Genomic DNA, 21,569 nt, shown 5'->3' on the forward strand with positions numbered 1-21,569 from the left:
ATGCTTTCTTTGTATTTAATTTTTGACAGTTTGATTAATATGTGTCTTGGCGTATTTCTCCTTGGATTTATCCTGTATGGGACTTTGTGTGCTTCCTGGACTTGATTAACTATTTCCTTTCCCATATTAGGGAAGTTTTCAACTATAATCCCTTCAAATGTTTTCTCAGTCCCTTTCTTTTTCTCATCTTCTTCTGGAACTCCTATAATTCGAATGTTGGTGTGTTTAAAGTTGTCCCAGAGGTCTCTGAGACTGTCCTCAGTTCTTTTCATTCTTTTTTCTTTATTCTGCTCTGCAGTAGTTATTTCCACTCTTTTATCTTCCAGGTCACTTATCCGTTCTTCTGCCTCAGTTATTCTGCTATTGATTCCATCTAGAGTATTTTTTATTTCATTTATTGTGTTGTTCATCATTGTTTGTTTCATCTTCAGTTCTTCTAGGTCCTTGTTAAATGTTTCTTGCATTTTGTCTATTCTATTTCCAAGATTTTTGATCACCTTTACTATCATTATTCTGAATTCTTTTTCAGGTAGACTGCCTATTTCCTCTTCATTTGTTAGGTCTGGTGGGTTTTTATCTTGCTCCTTCATCTGCTCTGTGTTTTTCTGTCTTCTCATTTTGCTTATCTTACTGTGTTTGGGGTCTCCTTTTTGCAGGCTGCAGGTTCATAGTTCCCGTTGTTTTTGGTGTGTGTCCCCAGTGGCTAAGGTTGGTTCAGTGGGTTGTGTAGGCTTCCTGGTGGAGGGGAGTAGTTCCTGTATTCTGGTGGATGAGGCTGGATCTTGTCTCTCTGGTGGGCAGGTCCACGTCTGGTGGTGTGTTTTGGGGTGTCTGTGGACTTATTATGATTTTAGACCGCCTGTCTGCTAATGGGTGGGGTTGTGTTCCTGTTTTGTTGTTTGACATAGGGTGTCCAGCACTGTAGCTTGCTGGTCGTTGAGTGAAGCTGGGTGCTGGTGTTGAGATGGAGATCTCTGGGAGATTTTCGCCGTTTGGTATTATGTGGAGCTGGCAGGTCTGTTGTTGACCAGTGTCCTGAAGTTGGCTCTCCCACCTCAGAGACACAGCACTGACTCCTGGCTGCAGCGCCAAGAGCCTTTCATCCACATGGCTCAGAATAAAAGGGAGAAAAAGTAGAGAGAAAGAATTAGTAGAAGTAGAAAGAAAGAAAGGAAGGTAGGAAGGCAGAAAGAAAGGAAAGAAGGAAAGAAAGGTAGGAGGGAGGGAGGGAGGGATGGTGGGAGGAGGGAAGGAAGGAGGGAAGGAAGGAAGGAGGGAAGGAAGGAAAAAAGATAGAAAGAATATAAATTAAAATAAAATAGAGTAAAATATAATAAAGTTATTAATTAAAAAATAATTATTAAGAAAAAATTTAAAAACGGACAGATAGAACCTTAGGACAAATGGTGGAAGCAAAGCTATACAGACAAAATCTCACACAGAAGCATACACACTCACAAAAAGAGGAAAAAGGGGGAAAATCATAAGTCTTGCTCTCGAAGTCCTCCTTCTCAATTTGGGATGATTCGTTCTCTATTATGTATTCCACAGTTGCAGGGTACATCTAGTTCATTGTGGAGCTTCAATCCACAGCTTCTGAGGCTGCTGGGAGAGATTTCCCTTTCTCTCCTTTGTTCTCACAGCTCCCAGGGGCTCGGCTTTGGATTTGGCACCGCCTCTGAGTGTAGGTCGCCAGAGGGCGCTTTTCGCTCAGACAGGACGGGGTTAAAGGAGCCGTTGATTCGGGGGCTCTGGCTCAGTCCGGCCGGGGGGAGGGTGGGGCACGGAGTGTGGGGTGACCCTGCAGCGGCAGCTGCCGGCGTGATGTTGCACCAGCCTGAGGCTCGTCATGCATTCTCCCGGGGAAGTTGTCCCTGGATTCCGGGAACCCGGCAGTGGCGGGCTGCACAGGCTGTCCGGAAAGGAGGTGTGGATAGTGACCTGTGCTTGCACACAGGCTTCTTGGCGGCGGCAGCAGTAGCCTTAGCGTCTCCTGCCTGTCTCTGGGGTCCACGCTTTTAGCCGCGGCTCGCGCCTGTCTCTGGAGCTCCTTTAAGCAGTGCTCTTAATCCCCTCCCCTCGCGCACCAGGAAACAAAGAGGGAAGAAAACGTCTCTTGCCTTTTCGGCAGCTCCAGAGCTTTTCCCGGACTCCCTCCCGGCTAGCCGTGGTGCACTAGCCCCTTCAGGCTGTGTTCACGCTGCCAACCCCAGTCCTCTCCCTGAGCTCTGACCAAAGCCTGAGCCTGAGCTTGCAGCCCCGCCTGCCCCGGCGGGTGAGCAGACAAGCCTCTCGGGTTGGTGAGTGCCGGTCGGCACCGAGCCTCTGTGCGGGAATCTAACTGTTTTGCCCTCCGCACCCCTGTTGCTGCGCTCTCCTCCGGGGCGCCAAATTTCCCCCCCGCCGCCACTTGCAGTCTCCGCACGCGAAGGTGCTTCCTAGTGTGTGGAAACCTTTCCTCCTTAACAGCTCCCTCCCACTGGTGCAGGTCCCGTCCCTATTCTTTTGTCTCTGTTTATTCTTTTTTCTTTTGCCCTACCCAGGTACGTGGGAGGTGTCTTGCCTTTTGGGAGGTGTGAGATCTTCTGCCAGCGTTCAGTAGGTGTTCTGTAGGAGTTGTTCCACGTGTAGATGTATTTCTGATGTATCTGTGGGGAGGAAGGTGATCTCCGTGTCTTACTCTTCCGCCATCTTCCCCTCCTCAATGGTGTATGATCCTTTTAATGTGTTGTTGGATTCTGTTTGCTAGTATTTTGTTGAGGATTTTTGCATGTATGTTCATCAGTGATATTGGCCTGTAGTTTTCTTTTTGTGTGACATCTTTGTCTGGTTTTCATATCAGAGTGATGGTGGCCTAGTAGAATGAGTTTGGGAGTGTTCCTCCCTCTGCTCTATTTTGGAAGAGTTTGAGAAGGATAGGTGTTAGCTCTTTTCTAAATGCTTGATAGAATTTGCCTGTGAAGCCAACTGGTCCTGGGCTTTTGTTTGTTGGAATATTTTTAATCACAGTCTCAATTTCAGTGCTTGTGATTGGTCTGTTTATATTTTGTATTTCTTCCTGGTTCAGTTTCAGAAGGTTGTGCTTTTCTAAGAATTTGTCCATTTCTTCTAGGTTGTCTATTTTATTGGCATATAGATGCTTGTAGTAATCTCTCATGATTTTTATTTCTGCAGTGTCAGGTGTTACTTCTCCTTTTTCATTTCTAATTCGGTTGATTTGAGTCTTCTCCCTTTTTTTCCTGGTGAGTCTGGCTTATGGTTTTTCAGTTTTGTTTACCTTCTCAAAGAACCAGCTTTTAGTTTTATTGATCCTTGCTATTGTTTCCTTCATTTCTTTTTCATTTATTTCTGATTTGATCTTTATGATTTCTTTCCTTCTGCTAACTTTGGGGTTTTTCTTGTTCTTTCTCTAATTTCTTTAGTTGTAGGGTTAGGTTGTTTATTTGACATTTTTCTTGTTTCTTGAGGTAGGCTTGTATTGCTATAAACTTCCCTCTTAGAACTGCTTTTGCTGCATCCCATAGGTTTTGCATTGCCTTGTTTTCATTGTCATTTGTTTTGAGGTATTTTTGATTTCCTCTTTGATTTCTTCAGTGATCTCTTATTTATTTAGTAGCATGTTTTTTAGCCTCCATGTGTTTGTATTTTTTACAGGTTTTTTCCTGTAATTGATACCGAGTGTCATAGCGTAGTGGTCAGAAAAGATACTTGATATTATTTCAGTTTTCTTAAATTTACCAAGGCTTGATTTGTGACCCAAGATATGGTCTATCCTGGAGAATGTTCCATGAGCACTTGAGGAGAAAGTGTATTCTGTTGTTTTTGGATGGAATGTCCTATAAATATCAGTTAAGTCCATCTTGTTTAATGTATCATTTAAAGCTTGTGTTTCCTTATTTATTTTCATTTTGGATGATCTGTGCATTGGTGAAAGTGGGGTGTTAAAGTACCCTAGTCTGATTATGTTACTGTCGATTTCCCCTTTTATGGCTGTTAGCATTTGCCTTATGTACTGAGGTGCTCCTATGTTGGGTGCATAAATATTTACAGTTATATCTTCTTGGATTGATCCCTTGATCATTATGTAGTGTCCTTCTTTGTCTCTTGTAATAGTCTTTGTTTTAAAGTCTATTTTGTCTGATATGAGAATTGCTACTCCAGCTTTCTTTTGATTTCCATTTTCAAGGAATATCTTTTTCCATCCCCTCACTTGAAGTCAGTATGTGTCCCTAGGCCTGAAGTGGGTTTCTTGTAGACAGTATATATACGGGTCTTGTTTTTGTATCCGTTTAACCAGTCTTTATCTTTTGGTTGGAGGATTTTAGTTATTTATTTATTTATTTTCATAAATTTAGTTATTTTATTTATATATTTTTGGTTGCATTGGGTTTTCGTTGTGGTGCACGGGCTTCTCGTTGTGGTTTCTCTTTTATGGAGCATGGGCTCTAGGCATGCGGGCTTCAGTTGTTGTGGCACGTGAACTCAGTTGTGGCTTGCGAGCTCTAGAGCACAGGCTCAGTAGTTGTGGCACATGGGCTTATTTGCTTCGCGGCATGTGGGATCTTTCCGGACGAGGGCTTGAACCTGTGTCCCCTGCATTGGCAGGCAAATTCCTAACCACTGCGCCACCAGGGAAGCCCTGTTTGGAGTATGTAATGCATTTACATTTAAGGTAATTATTGATATATATGTTCCTATTACCGTTTTCTTAATTGTTTTGTTTTTGTAGGTCTTTTCCTTCTCTTGTGTTTCCTACCTAGAGAAGTTCCTTTAGCATTTGTTGTGAAGCTGGTTTGGTGGTGCTGAATTCTCTTAACTTTTGCTTGTCTGTAAAGGTTTTAATTTCTCCATCAAATTTGAATGAGATCCTTGCTGTGTAGAGTAATCTTGTTTGTAGGTTTTTCTGTTTCATCACTTTAAATGTGTCCTGCCACTCCCTTCTGGCTTGCGGAGTTTCTCTTGAAAGATCAACTGTTAACCTTGTATGTTATTTGTTGCTTTTTGCTTACTGCTTTTAATATTTTTTCTTTCTTTAATTTTTGGTAGTTTGAGTTAATGTGTCTCTGTGTTTCTCTTTGTGTGTATCCTCTATGGGACCCTGTGCTTCCTGGACTTGATTGACTGTTTCCTTTCCCATGATATGGAAGTTTTCAACTATAATCTCTTCAAATATTTTCTCAGACCCCCCCCCCTTTTTTTTTTTTTTGTAGTATGCGGGCCTCTCACTCTTGTGGTCTCTCCTGTTGCAGAGCACAGGCTCTGGACATGCAGGCTCAGTGGCCATGGCTCACGGGCCTAGCCACTCCGCGGCATGTGGGATCTTCCCGGACCAGGGCACGAACCCGTGTCCCCTGCATCGGCAGGCGGACTCTCAACCACTGCGCCACCAGGGAACCCCTCAGACCCTTTCTTTTTGTCTTCTTCTTCTGGGACCTCTATAATTCGAATATTGGTGCATTTAAGGTTGTCCCAGAGGTCTCTGAGACTGTCCTCAGTTCTTTTCATTCTGTTTTCTTTATTCTGTTCCCTGTTTGTTATTTCCACCATTTTATATTCCAGCTCACTTATCTGTTCATCTCCCTCAGTTATTCTGCTATTGATTCCTTCTAGAGTATTTTTAAGTTAAGTTATTGTGTTGTTCATCACTGTTTGTTTGCTTAGTTCTTCTAGATCCTTGTTAAATGTTTCTTGTATTTTCTCAATTCTGTTTCCGAGGCTTTGGATTATCTTTATCATTACTCTGAATTCTTTTTCAGGGAGGTTGCCTATTTCATTTTCATTTATTTGGTCTTGTAGGTTTTTACCTTGCTCCTTTGTCTGTAATGTATTTTTTTTGTCATTTTTTTTTTTTTTTATGGGTGGGGCTGTATTCCTGTCTTACTGATTGTTTGGCCTGAGGCGTCCAGCACTGGAGTTTGCAGGCAGTTGGATAGAGCTGGGTCTTTGTGCTGAGATTAGGACCTCCAGGAGGCCTCACTCTGATTAATGTTCCCTGGGGTCTGAAGTTCTCTGTTAGTCCAGTGGTTTGGACTCAGAGCTCCCACCATAGGAGCTTGGGCTGACCTCCGGCCTGGGAGCCAAGATCCTGCAAGCCACATGGTGCGGCAAAAAAAAGAAAAAAAAAAAAGGAGCAGTACAATATCAAAGAATAAAAAACAAAATAAAATTAGAAAAATAAAAAATATATTATGAAAAGTAAAAATATAATTGAAACAACTGCAGTAATGTAAAATAAAACGACAACAGAAAAAAGAAAAAAAGGAGGGGGGCCGTGCAGGGGGAACAAGCCAAATGGAGAGAGCAATAACAAAGTATAAAGAATAAAGTAAAATTAGAAAAATAAAAGATTTATTAGGAATAATAAAAATATAAATGAATCAAGAACAATGAATCAACAAGGTAAAACAGAACCCCAATCTAAAAGAGGAAAAAAAAAAAAGCCTTGGCTATGGGAGTGGAACTCAGGCAGGGGTGGGGTTTACAGTGGAGTGAGACCTAGGCAGGTGGGGGGTTGATGTTTGAGTGTAGGGCAGGGCCTCTGCTTAGGACCTGCAGGGAAGGGGAGAGGCAGCATGTGGAAAGGAGGGCCTCTGCAGTGTGGAGTTCTGAGTTTGGAGGTAAGGCCCTGGGTGAGGGTGTGTGGGTGGGGTTTAGGCCCAGCACATTGGAGGGGGTCTCAGAGGGTGTCTCCGAGTATAGAGGTAGGGCCCTGGGTGTGGGTGCAGGGGCGGGGCTTGGGCTCTGCAGGCAGGAGGGAGACTCCAAGGGCATAGGATTAGGCCCGGGAGCCCAACAGGCTTCCCAGTGCCTAAGTGGACAGGGAAAGCTCTGGCCCCGTTCCCTTCCATTCCTCCACGCCCCCACTCCCCATCTCCCCCGGGGTCTCCCCAGTCCCCGCTGGACCCCTAACCATGGGTGTGTCCCGCCTGGTGTAGGAACTCCTCCCCTCCCCCAGCCACCCCTCAGGGGTGCCAGTCCTAGAGGTCTGGCCTTTCTCCCCGTTCCCTCCCCCCCACTCACTCAGGACCCACGTGGCTGTAGGGGGCCTCGGTGGGCAGAGGATCAGGCCCAGGATCTCAGCAGGCTCCTGGGGGCCCAAGTGGGCAGGGGAGACCTGGCCACACTCCCTTTTGCTCCTTTGTCTTCCTGGTGGTCCCCCAATTTCCCCCTTCGGGTGTGAGATCCCTTCCTCTCCTCCAGCTGCTCTTCAGGGGTGCCAGTCCCGTCCCACCTCTGCTTCCCCTCCCCCTCACCCCCCATGCCCCACATCCTACCCGGCCGCTGTGGGTTCTTCCCATCCCCTTAGGTGTCTGTGGTCCCTCACCAGTGCCTGGTAGATGCCCTAGTTGTGCGGACACATGAATCCGTGTCCTCCTAGTCTGCCATCTCGACTCCGCCCCCTTGTGTATAAGTTTTTGCATAGACATATATTATCAGTTCTTTGGGTATGTACCTGGGAGTGTTTGGTAGTCTGACAGGTCATTTCCCCGTTCCCCTCCTTCCCACTCCCCACCCCCACAAAAAAGTCAGGTCCTAATACCTGGAAACTGTAAATGTTACTTTATTTGGAAAAAGTGTTTTGTAGATGTGACTAAATTAATGGTCTTGTAATGAGGAGGTTATCTTGGATTATCGGGATGGGCCCTAAATGCAATCACAGTTAAAGGGAGATAGAAGGGGACTTGATATAGACACAGAGGAAAAGACATACACATATGCAGGAGAAGGTTATGTGAAGACAGGCAGAGATTGGAGTGCTGTGGCCACTAGCCAAGGAATGGCAGCAACCACCGTAAATTGGAAGAGGCAAGGAACAGATTCTCTTCTAGAGTTTCTGGAGAGAGTGTATCCCTGCTGACAGCTTGATTTCAACCTTGTGATTTCAGACTTCTGGGCTCCAGAATTGTGAGATTATAATTTTTGTTGTTATAAGTCACCCAGTTTTTGTTAATTTGTTATAGCTGCCACAGGAAACCAATACAGAGTGAAATTGGTGGGTAATATGGTAATTCTATGTTTAATATTTTGAGGAACTACCAAAGTTTCCCAAAGGGGCTGCACCATTTTATGTTTCCACCAGGACTATATAAGAGTTCTAATTTCTCCAAATCCTTGCTCGTACCTGTTACTGTCTCTTTGATTATAGCTATCCTGGTGGTTGTGAAGTGGTACCTCATTATGGTTTGGATTTATATTTCCCTGATGAGTGATGATGTTCAGCATCTTTTTATGTGCTTACTGATCATTTATATATCTCCTTTGCAAAAATGTCTGTTCAAAGCCTTTGCCCATTTAAAAATTGGGTTATTTATCTTTTTATTGTAGAATTCTAAGAGTTGTAAACTTTATAGTTTTAGTTCTTACATTAGATCTGTGATTCATTTTAGTTAATTTTTGTATATGGTGATAGGTATGGAGACAATCACTTTTGCCAAATTCTCAGTCATTACCTACATCTTCAAATATTTCATTTGCGCTTTCTCTCTCTCCTCTCCATACAGCTGCATGCATACTAGATGTTTTGAATGTGTCTCCCATATCTCTTACGATCTTTTCTCTTTCTTCCTTTTTTCTTTTTCCATTTGTGCTTCAGTTTGGATATTTTCTGTTGCACTGTCTTCGAGTTCATTATTCCTGTCTTCTGCTGTTTGACTTACTCAATCAGTTTTTAATTTGAGGTATTGTATTTTTTTGGTTATAGAACATTTGTTTGATTCTTTTTTGTTTTTATTATTACAATGCTTTAAAATTTTCATTTCTGTCCATTTTGTGCATCTTTTTCTCTATTTTATTTAACTTATTTATAGTAGTTATCTTAAAGTCCTTGTCTGTTAACTCTAATATTTGGAGCAATTTCTGCTTTTCACAGATTTTACTGTTTATTCCCTCTTTACTTTAGAACCTGTGGATTTAAAAAAATCTAGATTTTGTTTTTAGCTTGATTTTGGAAACAACAATGAGGCTTGTTGCAGGAAGAAGGAAGAATAGGGCAGACCCTGGCCCTTTGTTTTCTGGGTTAACAGGAAGTATTTGTTTTTCTGGAATTGCTCCTATAATGTACTGATTACTCAGGAGAGACAGTAAGAGCAATAGCATTAAAGAAAGAAGAAATCAGTATGACATGTGACTACTTGCTAATTTAAGTGCCATACTTGCTAATTTAATTGGTAAATGCTGTGTGGAGATAGATAGGCCCTGAGCTAAAATATATTTAGATAGTGATAATCAACTTGATCTTTTGGCTTAGTAAGAATGATTAAGATCTATGCTTTTTAGCATAAAACATGTTTAGCATTTGTGGTTTTATAAACCCTATAAATTATTTCTTGTTTTTTTTTGGCACTAATAGCTAAGGATGTCTTAAGTACATGAGTTGGTGAGTAGCTTTTAGTTCAGTCCCTTAAGAAAAATATCATTTCCTATGCATTCATTATTTTTGCAATATAGTAAAAATATTCTGAGTTTAGTAAATATTTGTGGGTTTTCTCTTACAGATGATAAGATATTAACAAGTATGTAAAAGTGTTTACTGTGTTGGTCTGAATGGGTTTTCAAAGTTGATTATGATCATGATGATAACTCTATAATAGTTTTTGTTATATTCTTGTGTGCAGTGTACTTTTCTTATTTTTTGGAGTATTCATTTTCTTTTTTTAAGAACACGGCTTGATGAACTGAGAATGTTTCTAGAAAATGAGACCTGGGAGCTTTGTCCTGTTAAGTCAAATTTCAGCATCTTGCAGCTTCATGTAAGTTTAAGAGCAAATAAATCAGTCTTTTATGTAGTCATCTTTAAAAGCAAACCATATATATGGAAACATTTATAAAATAATTCAATTAAGAAATAGTGCCTTTCCTTTTTTCCTTAAAAGTGATTAATAATAAGCCTCTTTTACAAGGTGATACTTTAATGGATGTCAAAATCTGTCTCTTTTTACAAATTCATTTTATACACTTGAGGAAAACTCCTTTGCCTGAAGAGTCACAATTAAAATAATTTGTTTTCTTTAGATTTCAGAAGAGGGTCTACTTCATTTAAATTTTGCAGAAAAATCAGTTATATTTTGATGGTCTTTAATGAAAATGCTTATATTTGCAGAATATTTGTCATTTCTTAAAGGGTCTAATAGGTTCTGAATTTATGCTGCAACTCATAAATTTGTCTGTAATGAGAAAATGCCTCAGAGATAAAAGAGGCACTTATAAAAAAAAACATAACTAAGTTTTATTAGTTAATTGATTCCTTGAATCCTATAATGTAATATGTGAAAATATCTTTATTTTTTTTTCTCTTGGTTGAAACATATTATAGATAAATATTTCTTGTGTGGTAGACCATGTCCTATCTGACAAATATCAAATATCAGAATACAGTATATAAATTTAGATCCCTGTTTAGAAAGTTGAGTGTGTAGTTTTTGCCTTTAGAAGAAATGGCTTTCTAGAAAGAATTTTCTTATTCCTGGATAAATGTAAAGAATACATGATTAAAAGTTTTTTTAAAGGGACAGTGTTTATGCTCATATTGTATAATAGCTTACTTCTCATCCAGGTTTATCATATTGCTTTCCTAATGTGGAAATATTAAATACACTGAAACATGTTGATTAATAAATGCTTTAAAGACAATCAAGTTAACATTAATTTTAACATTATTTAGTTATTAAATTAAGATGATTCCTTAACATTATTTAGAATTCCAGCATTGATTTTAGAATCTCTATTTAAATACTTTTATTTGAATTTGTAGTTAACCATCAATTTGTGTGTGTGTGGGGGGGGTACACGTGTATATAAACTTGCTGTAATTAGAAAACAACTTTTTTACAAGGTACGTTGAAACATTTCCATCCAAGTGAGCATTATATCCTTTAAAGTGGTTACCTTGAAGTTTCAGTTATGTAAGATGAGTAAGTTCTAGAGATCTATGATACAACATTTTGCCTGTAGTTAACAATACTATACTGTGCACTTAAAGTTTTTTTAATGGTAGATCTCATGTTGTAACCACAATGGGGGAAAAAAGTAATTACATTGAAAGCTGTTTACAGCTGAGATAGTGTTCATTTGACACATGTATTCCTGTAGATTTTGTTTTAAAAATTTTTTGTCTTATTAATTTATAGTCACCCCTTGTTTAGAATTTTTAAAATAATGGCCTGTTTTTTTTTTGTTTTTTTTTTTTTTGCGGTACGCGGGCCTCTCACTGTTGTGGCCTCTCCCGTTGCGGAGCACAGGCTCCGGACGCGCAGGCTCAGCGGCCATGGCTCACGGGCCCAGCCGCTCCGCGGCATGTGGGATCTTCCCGGACCGGGGCACAAACCCGTGTCCCCTGCATCAGCAGGCGGACTCTCAACCACTGTGCTACCAGGGAAGCCCGTAATGGCCTGATTTTTAAGCGTTATTGTGGATCTGATTTAATGTGTAGCTGCAATTTAAAAAGAAACTAAACACATCATTTGAAACTTAGTAAACCAATGTAATTTTAAAGAAGATTATCTCTGAATATGAAAAATTTTAAATTGGGGAATAATATTAAAATGATTAAAAAGTATAAGAAAAATGTGTACTAAATTTTTGTTAAATATCATTAAATCAAGAGTTTTGTAATTCTAAAGAACTTTAGCCATTATTCCATCTCTTCCTCTAATTAGCTGTATAATCTTGAACTTGGACCTGAATCCCTCTGGACTGCCTCAGTTTCCTCATCTGAGAAGTGTGTGATTTGGACTGGGTGCTATAACTATCTAGTTTTGGTATTTGTGATTCTTTGATCTAGATCGACCCTTTCATTTTACAGATGAGGAAATGGAGGCATAGAGAATCAGGGGACATTCCCAATATTATATAGGAAGTTAATGGAATATAATGGATTAAAGTCAAGCTAGGACTAGAAGATGTATCATCTGACCTCAGCATGTATTTTTGTTGTCAGCTTCTTGGTATATGAAGAAAAATAAATGAAAGTTTATAGACATCAATATAACAAAGAAAGGTATATCTTTTATGCTTGGATTTCAATGTATTCACATAGAGTATCTCAAATAGTGCAAGCTGTTTGACTTAACAACAATTAGTTTTTATGAATGACTTTATTAAAACTGTACTCTACTAGGACTTTTGCTGTTATGTAAAAATTTTTAGAATTATCATTCAAATTGAAGTTATTTAAAAAAATTTTCTGTGGAGTTCCATAAAGTAAGCCAAAAGCAGCTTGATGCAGATAACACTGTTTTAAGTGACATCAGCGACTGATTTGTCTTTAGGAAAACCTTTGAACATGTATGTCCAAGTTTGTGCTTTCAGATAACTTGCAAGATTTAAAAATGAATAACCTAAAAAAAAAAGAATAACCTAAAGAATAGGATTGTTTTCTATACTAACTACATCTGCATTGATGGAATATGTTTATGTACTTGAATTTTATTGTTGTGGCTAAAAGGGATCTGGCTCCTTTTTTTTTTTTTAAACATCTAGGAATTTAAATTCATGGAACAGTCACGTTCCCCATCAGTTTCACCCAATAAGCAGCCATCCTCAACTTCCTCAAAAATGATAACCTTGTTTGAGCAGTACTGTAGTGGTGGGAATCCATTTGAAATTCAGGCTGACCACAAAGATGAAGAAACAGAAGACGTCCTGGCTTCTAATGGGGTATGCGGTGCTTTTAAAACATACTGTGGAACATTAGTGGGATTTTCTTATTGAGCGTGTTGTACCCAATGAGCAAGGTAATTGACTAGATTTATTCATACATTTACCACCCACCTTCCTACCTATATACTTAGACACCTGTAATACTACTTGTACAGGTAATGAATGGCTTTCCAGTATGCTTTGTTGACATTGTCCTTTTGAATGATAAGTTTTGCCTTTATGTTTATTTTATGTTGTTATTAGATTTCTTTATGTTCTTACCAGGTTACTAATTGAGTAGGAGCATAGTTTATTCACTGCATAATTATATGATTTATTGGATAGACAGATGTATGAAGGAATAGATCATCTGCACTTTTTTCTCAACGCCACTTGTTGGGTAACTAAGGAAGTCATTTTGTTCCATGTCCCCTTAACTGAAACAGGGTAATGTCTTGTTTAATTACCTGGCAGGGATATTTTGAGGATTTAGGAATACAATGTTTTAACAGCACTCTGAGCAGCGCAAAAAACAGTATAAACTAGAAGTAGTGTGAGTTAATGGAAAGGTTTGCAGGCAGATGAATGAATATGACCTTTATTATTGAGTAGCTGTGTGGATCTTGGCAAGTTATTGTGATTTTGTGACCCTCAGTTTCCCCATATTTACAATGAGGAAATACTTACTTCACAGTTACCTGTAGGGCGTTTTTACAGTATTTAATTTCCAGAGGGACTAGGTATAATTTTTATTTTAGATTTGATGAAGTTGAAGTGAAAACTGTTTGGGTTTGACAAAAATCTGTTGAATTTGTCTCCATATTTTTGGTTTGTTTTTGTTATTAAGTGAAGATATAATTTTAAAAATATTGTCATGAAAATATACCACTATCATGTTTTATCATGAAGTAGAAGTTATTCCGTAGAGAACCATATTTAAAATCATAATTTAGTGATTCTTTGTGACATTTTGCCTCTATAAAGTAGACTAAACTGAAAGGAATTAAGTCATTCCAATATTTTTGAAATAATATATCCCTCTGCACTGGTGATTTGTTAATTTAAATCTCACATAGCATTTGATTCTCATTATTTATGGCAGTTGTGTTCAATAAAGTAAGCACGAACTCTGAATTAACAAATACAGAACCGTTGTTCTTAAGCAAAATATGGGATTAAGTATCTGCAAGCCTCTGGTCACAACATTTTCACCAACTGGTCCATACACAACCTTGTTTTATGTGTGTTTTTCCTTAAAGACACCTAATTTAATATAGTGCTGATTCGTTAGCATTGTAACACATGACCAACAGCACTGTAACTCATGCCTGAGTGAAGCTTATCTAACATACGTATTTTTACCTTAAGGCATATTACAGTCTTCTCGCACTTGGGAACACTAGACAGCACTTTAGTACTATGATTGGGGGGCATTCTGAACAGTGAAATCACCAGCAAAATGTACAAAAATTTTAAGAATGTGACACTAAATAGACTTTGAAAAGGGCACTTGCTTACAGCAGGAGAGCTGAAATAAGAAGGTAGAGTGTCGCCTTGCTTGCTCTTAGCTGGGAACATGTATGTAGGGTGACTCAAAAGTGTTTGCCACTCCACATGGCACATATCCGTGAATGACCAAGGAGTGTCATGAAGTATTGATGTTGGGATTACAAATTGTATCGAGTAGGGAAATCTGCAAATAAAGAATTCTTGGAAATGAGGATCTGTTGTACTGTGGAACTGACCCTAGTTTGTGTAGAACACCTTTCTGAATGCCACCAGGATCACATTGTGTACAAGTGAGGGAGAATGTCTCTAATGTTTGTTTGTAGTTATTAATGTGTGATCTGATCTTCACAGGTACAGCATAAGTCCTGAGGGTCAGGGTCCACATCTTAAAACAGCCTGTCGTAATGCTTTAGACTCTTAAAAAATAGTTGTTGAATTAGGGGACTGACTTCTTCCCTTACTGTCATTATACTGGTCTCCTCAACTGGCATATGGGGACAAAACTTCCTCATAGAATTGTTTTGAAGATTCAGTGAGACAATTTATGGAAGCACTTAGCCCAGTACTTGGTTGAAACTCAATAAATGTTAGCCATTATTTAATCATATTAGTTTATAATACTAATCAGCAATGATGATGGTGGTACTGCCGCTGCTTCCTTTGTTGTGCATGGACTCCACTGTCTTCTCCCTTGCCGGCACTGGGCCATGGTGCCAAAAAGATGATGAAAAGGCACTCTTCCTCTCAAGAGCAAGTCCACCATTTTTGTCCTTGCTCTCAGTAGTCCATAGGTGCTAAGCCTAATTTTCTAAGTTGCCCTTGGAATTAAATCTCATCATAATGAATTAGATAGAATATTAGCATGTGTGTTGTGTTTAATTAAGCTGACTTAATACTTCCAGCGTACCAGAATTATATTCTCAAGCTTTTTATAATGAACTAGCAAAATGGAAATAAATAGGATGAAACCACTTGAAGGAAGAGTTTTTTTAATCAACTAAACACTCTTTTCCTTGTTCTAAGGTCTAGCAGGGTATGTGTTTGTTTTCATTTGTTTATATGGAGATTCTTTTGGGCATTTATAAGCATTTGAAATATAATGTTTGTATTTTCTTTTGAGCTGGTTAAGGTAGGATGATAAAGAAGAAAATGGAAAGTTAATATGATTTCTTGATGGCAAAATTAAAGCTCAGTTATGAAGAACTTTCATCTGTAATGTACTTCTTATAAAATTGGATACTTTTTTACTGTGTTGAAAGACTCCAAGAAAGGTTGGTTCTTCGTGCCCATTGTTGAATAATATACTGTGTTCTTTTCAGTATGAATCTGATGAACAAGAAAAAAGTGCCTATCAGGAGTATGACAGTGACAGTGATGTTCCTGAGGAACTAAAACAAGATTATGTTGATGAACAGACAGGCGATGCTCCTGTGAAAAGGTATTTATCTTGGAATTTATGGTATTTCTCATTTTATGTTGCACGTTTAACATATAGGATTTACTTGAAAGGTTAAGGAAAAAAACTCATTAAACTTTTCTTTTGGTTATAGTGTCATGTGACAGAAGTTACTGTTTGTTTTTTTTTTTTTAAACATCTTTATTGGAGTATAATTGCTTTACAATGGTGTGTTAGTTTCTGCCTTATAACAAAGTGAATCAGCTATACATATATCCCCATATCTCCTCCCTCTTGCATTTCCCTCCCACCCTCCCTATCCAACCCCTCTAGGTGGTCACAAAGCACCAAGCTGATCTCCCTGTGCTATGTGGCTGCTTCCCACTAGCTATCCGTTTTACATTTGGTAGTGTATATATGTCCATGCCACTCTCTCACTTCATCCCAGCTTACCCTTCCCCCTCCCCGTGTCCTCAAGTCTGTTCCCTACGTCTGCATCTTTATTCCTGTCTTGCCCCTAGGTTCTTCAGAACCTCTTTTTTTTTTTTTGGTTCCATATATATGTGTTAGCATACGGTATTTATTTTTCTCTTTCTGACTTCAATCTGTATGACAGTCTCTAGGTCCATCCACCTCACTACAGATACCTCAGTTTCATTTCTTTTTATGGCTGAGTAATAGTCCATTGTATATATGTGCCACATCTTCTTTATCCATTCATCTGTTGATGGACACTTAGGTTGCTTCCATGTCCTGGCTATTGTAAATAGAGCTGCAGTGAACATTGTGGTACATGACTCTCAGCAATCCCACTACTGGGCACATACCCTGAGAAATTAATGTATTTTAAAAATGATTCCTGAAAGGCTAAAAATGTAGTTTTTTTGATAATGGGTATAACCCAAGAGCTCTTAATCTAGAGATCAGTGGTTTTTGCAGAAAAACAAACTTTTGATTTATAGAATCAGTGCCGCCTTTGGAGGCGGTTTATGCTTCACATAGATCAATTTATGTTTCACATTGATTTCCTTTTTCTCAAGGAGGAAAATAGTCATTTGTTTTGTATGTGGCTTTGCTGCCTCAATCTAGTAAATACAGAAAAATCTTCCCAATGTCATTGATATTTTGAGCCTTCTATTAAGGTTCCTATTTTTGTACTTGAGTTTTGTTTTATGATAAACTGTCTTCTTCAAAAACTGTTGTAACTGTATAAGAATTTTTGTCACCTTCTTTAAATTGGGCCTGATTCTGATTTGTGAGTGAGGTAGTTTCATGACTGAGTATCAGATATTGAGTGACCGCAAATATACTTTATTTTTAATGATAGATTTAAGTATAGTCTTCCCTACCCTTTACCCCCAAAGTACCTAGTGAATACTTGATTGATTTGACACCCTGATTGATGTAATCTCTCACCTCAAAAGTGAACAACTCATATAATTGGGGATATTTTAATTGGGGAAATTTGTTTCCATTGGTTTACACAAATATGTGGTATTTAATTATCTACATCTATGATCCATTATGAACTGAATAGAACTATTTTGTTGGACTTTTTCATTAGATGTTTTGAGTATGTTTTTACTAAAAGAAAAGGTCTAATTAAGTTGAAATGAACAAACGTCTGCCACTATATGTGTATGTCCTCGCATTCTTTGTAGGGTTATGCAGCCTCTTAAACTGTCTTTAACCTACCCCTAAGAAATATACACAATGTAAACTACTGATTGCAGTTAACCAGTTGACTGTTATATCAATTCCAACTTCTAAGTGTCTCTTGAATTTATCAAAATTTCTTGTATTTCACTGCTACCATCCTAGTTCATGCAGAAATCTCTGGGCCAGATTATTGAATCAGCCTCCTTACCGTGGCTTTCCATTTCCAGTCTTAACCCTTTCTAATCTGTTCTTGGATACAAATTTAGATTTTTCTTTTATATACAAATTTGATCATGTTATTTTCCTGGTTAAAATGTTTAATGGCTCACCACTGCATTTAAGATATGGTTCATACTCGTTATAATCATGAGGTTCACTTCCTTTCAGTGATTTGACCTTTACTTACCTCCTTTCTTATCACATTTCCCTCTGCCCACTCATTCTCCAGGCTACCACTGTCAACTCCTTGCGCTTCTTTAAGCGTACTCTGTTCTCTTACTTCCGATCTTATTACATGTTGTCCCCTTTTTTTCTGTACTTACCATATAACTTCTACTTTTTCTTTGAATCTAGTGCTGCCCCCCAACTCCAGACTTTACCATTATACTTTATGCCTAATCCAGATTCTAAGGAAGGTATTTTGCATATTTGTAGGTCTGAAATCAGGATGCTTGGTACAGTTGATGTACAATTTTCCTAGAACATTTTTTAAAGTGACATAACTTCTTTTTTTGTTTATTTGTTTTTTATTGAAGTATAGTTGATTTACAATATTGTGTTAGTTTTCAGTGTACAGCAAAGTGATTTGCTTATACATATATGTGTATATATATTCTTTTTAAAAATTCTTTTCCATTATAGTTTATTATAAGGTATTGAATATAGTCCCCCATGCTATACAGTAAATGCTTGTTGTTTATCTATTTTATATCTATTTTTATGCATCTGTTAATCCCACACTCCCAGCTTATCCCCCCTTACTTCTCCTTTGGTAACCATAAGTTTGTTTTCTATGTCTGTGAGTCTGTTTCTGTTTTGTAAGTAAGTTCATTTGTACTATTTTTTAGATCCCACATGTAAGTGATATCATATAATATTTGTCTTTGTCTGACTTACTTCACTTAGTGTGATAATCTCTAGGCCCATCCATGTTGCTGCAAATGGCATTATTTCATTCTTTTTTATGGATGAATAATATTCCATTGTATATATACACCACATCTTCTTTACTCATCTGTTGATGGACACTTAAGTTGCTTCGATGTCTTGGCTGTTGTAAATAATGCCACTGTTAACATTTGGGGTGCATGTATCTTTTTGAATTAGAGCTTTTGGCTTTTCTGGATATATGCCCAGTAGTGGGATTGCTGGATCATGTGGTAACTCTAGTTTTAGTTTTTTAAGGACCCTCCATACTGCTCTCCATAGTGGCTGTATCAATTTACATTCCCACCAACAGTGCAAGAGGCTTCCCTTTTCTCCACACCCTCTCCAGCATTTATTATTTATAGACTTTTGATGATGGCCATTCTGACTGGTGTGAGCTGATACCTCATTGTAGTTTTGATTTGCATTTCTCTAATAATTAGCAATGCTGAGCATCTTTTCATGTCCCTGTTGGCCATCTGTATGTCTTCTTTGGAGAAGTATCTATTTAGGTCTTCTGCCCATTTTTTGATTGGGTTGTTGTCTTTTTGTTATTGAGTTGTATGAGCTGTTTGTATATTTTGGAAATTAAGCCCTTGTCAGTCACATCATTTGCAAATATTTTCTCCCATTCTATAGGTTGTCTTTTCATTTTGTTTATGGTTTCCTTTACTGTGCAAAAGCTTATAAGTTTGATTAGGTACCATCTGTTTATTTTCGCTTTTATTTCTGTTGCCTTGGGAGACTGACCTAAGAAAACATTGCTACAATATAGTGACATAGCTTCTTTTAATGGTTGTTAATTAATGTCTGAGAACCAAAGAAATACATTATAGTACTTTATTTCTCTGTTTACTGATTTCTCTTCCCCTCTGGACTGTAAGCTCTGTAAGGACAGGAGGATAATCTCTATATACCCAGCCAATAAGTGGTAAGATTTTCAGTAACTAATTGGTGATTTTCAGTTAACTAATTAGCAAATTAGATCCTAAGCTGAGTTACTTATTGATTTACTACTTGACAACCCTAATTGCAAATCTGTTTTGTTTTCTCATATTAAGCGTTTCTCGAGAGACTCTAAAAAGCAGGAAGAAATCAGATTACAGTCTAAATAAAGTGAATGCACCCATCTTAACAAATACAACACTGAATGTAATAAGACTTGTTGGTAAGTAGCTACACCTTTAAAAAAAACATTATTATAGCAGTTAAATTAGTCTACATTTGTTACCAAATGGGTTTTCATTGGGTACTCCAGGGCCCACCACAGTGAATGATTTAAGATGGTCATATGTCAGTGCCTTCTCATCTTAATTGTTCCGAATAGTATAATACTAATATTAATGTCAGTTTTTCTTTTTTAGTTAACTACTTAAAATTTGTATCTTCCACTTTTCCTAAAATATTCCAATTAATAGAAATGTAGTGGAAAAATTCTCTGTGAGTTAGAGGTACATGTAGGATGATGATAATACCAGTTTTATATTTGCACAATATTTTGTACTTAATTGTTTCATTGATCTTTGCAATCTTCTTGTCAGATAGGCAGAGTGATTGGTGGTTTTCTGGCATTTTCAGACACAAGAGTTCTATAAGCTAAATGTTCACACCATAGGAAATGTTCTTATTACAGATAAGACCTTTATTGATGATTTTGTAGAAGGCAAATAGCATGAAGAAATGCCGTATGAAATATTTAGGTTTGAAGATGTTATGGATTTTTTAATATCAGTATTTCAAAATTTTATATGCTATCTCAACCTTTGTATTTCACAAATAGGTCTGTACATTTGACAAATAAGTTATAGAGATGTCTTCTCATGTTAATTAAGTCATCTATAACAGTCAAGAATCTTAGTGATTTTCTGTAAAGATCTCTGTCTTCTGTTTATGGAGATGATAATTTCCTGTTGCCTGGTTTAATTACTCTTAGCTCTGATAAAATAGTCTGTGTTCCTGAAGATAATTTCTAAATTTCATTAATGAATAGGATAAAGAAGACTTTTTTAAGAAGTCCCACTTTCTTTTAGGGAAAATAGTGTGGAAACTTATAATAATGAACTGAGCAGAAAAGAAAAATTATGTATTTTTATGACACAGAAAAATGACAGATTCTAAAAAGCTATTGTTTGGCTGATTATTGCTGGGGAATTAGCTTTCCTTCTTTATCCAAGAATGCTAACTGAACCTAGCATCATGAGTTAGTCTCTAGAATTTACAGAATCAGAATTAGAAGAATTCTGAAGAGGTCATCTGGTATAATTTACCATAGAATGAGCATTTCTTTCTTTACTGCATCTGTTATGTGGTGGCCATCTAGCCTCTGTTTTATGTCTTACAATTGCTGGAAGCATATTACTTTGGAAGACTACTCATTCTGCTATTAGACTGATTTAATTGGTAGAAATCTTGTCCTCATGGTAAACCAAAATCTCTATTTCTGTCTCTGTCTCTAATTCTACCCTCTGGTCTTAGTTATGCCCTTAAAAGCAAAAAGAGTAAGTCTATACTTTTTTCTCCTACTTTTCCATGTGGTCACTTTTCAGATTTGTGGTGGTAGGTATACTGTCCTTCCTTTCCTTGTACTTCCCCTTCCCCAGTCCATTCTTCAGGGTCAGTGTGCTCAGTTGCCTTATATGGTCCTCACTGATGGATATTCCAAAGTCCTTGTCATCCTCCTCAGTCTTCGGTACTCACTGTAGTTTTTGGTGTCTGGATACACACTTGAGATGTAGTTGAATGAAGTCAGCTTTTGCTCGGTTATGCTGAAGTAACAAAACACCCTAATATATCAGTGGCTTTCAACCCAGAGGTTTATCATGATGCATATTGACTCCTGATCATCTTAGTTCTGCCCCATGTATGTCTTCATTCTGAGATGCAGGCTGAAAAAGTAGCACCAATCTGGGATTTGGGGAGAAGAGTAGAGCTGAACCATGTTATGACTCTTAAAGCTGCCACTCTGATGTGCCACCCTGACATGTCACTGGTCATAGCAAGTCAGGCTTGACTGGAAGAGAGAAGTGTACTTGTACTTCTGTCACAGGATGGCACAACCAGTCCAGGGCAGTGGACAAGGATGCATAATCCTCTTACAAGAGTGGAGGTGGGGAAGAGCAGATAATTGGGGAAAATTATACAATCAACCACATTTAAGTGGTTGTATAATTTTTTTTCCTTACCTAGTTCAAAACGGACTAGAGGTCATCATATTGCTTTTTAC

General features: G+C 38.0%; 1 protein-coding gene across 1 annotated transcript in view; it reads left to right on the forward strand.

The window, feature by feature from the left end:
* Nucleotides 1-21,569, forward strand: part of VPS50 (VPS50 subunit of EARP/GARPII complex) — a 140,228-nt gene that overhangs the window by 85,455 nt on the left and 33,204 nt on the right. The window contains exons 17-20 of the mRNA XM_022586009.2: nt 9,659-9,749; nt 12,478-12,654; nt 15,465-15,583; nt 19,408-19,514. Of these exons, the coding sequence (XP_022441717.1) occupies nt 9,659-9,749; nt 12,478-12,654; nt 15,465-15,583; nt 19,408-19,514 (494 nt within the window). The remainder of the gene's footprint in view (nt 1-9,658; nt 9,750-12,477; nt 12,655-15,464; nt 15,584-19,407; nt 19,515-21,569) is intronic.

This window comes from Delphinapterus leucas, chromosome 9, assembly GCF_059928025.1.
Source record: "Delphinapterus leucas isolate spDelLeu-1000000601 "Yukka" chromosome 9, BTC_Dleu_Yukka2, whole genome shotgun sequence".
Lineage (NCBI taxonomy): Eukaryota > Metazoa > Chordata > Mammalia > Artiodactyla > Monodontidae > Delphinapterus > Delphinapterus leucas.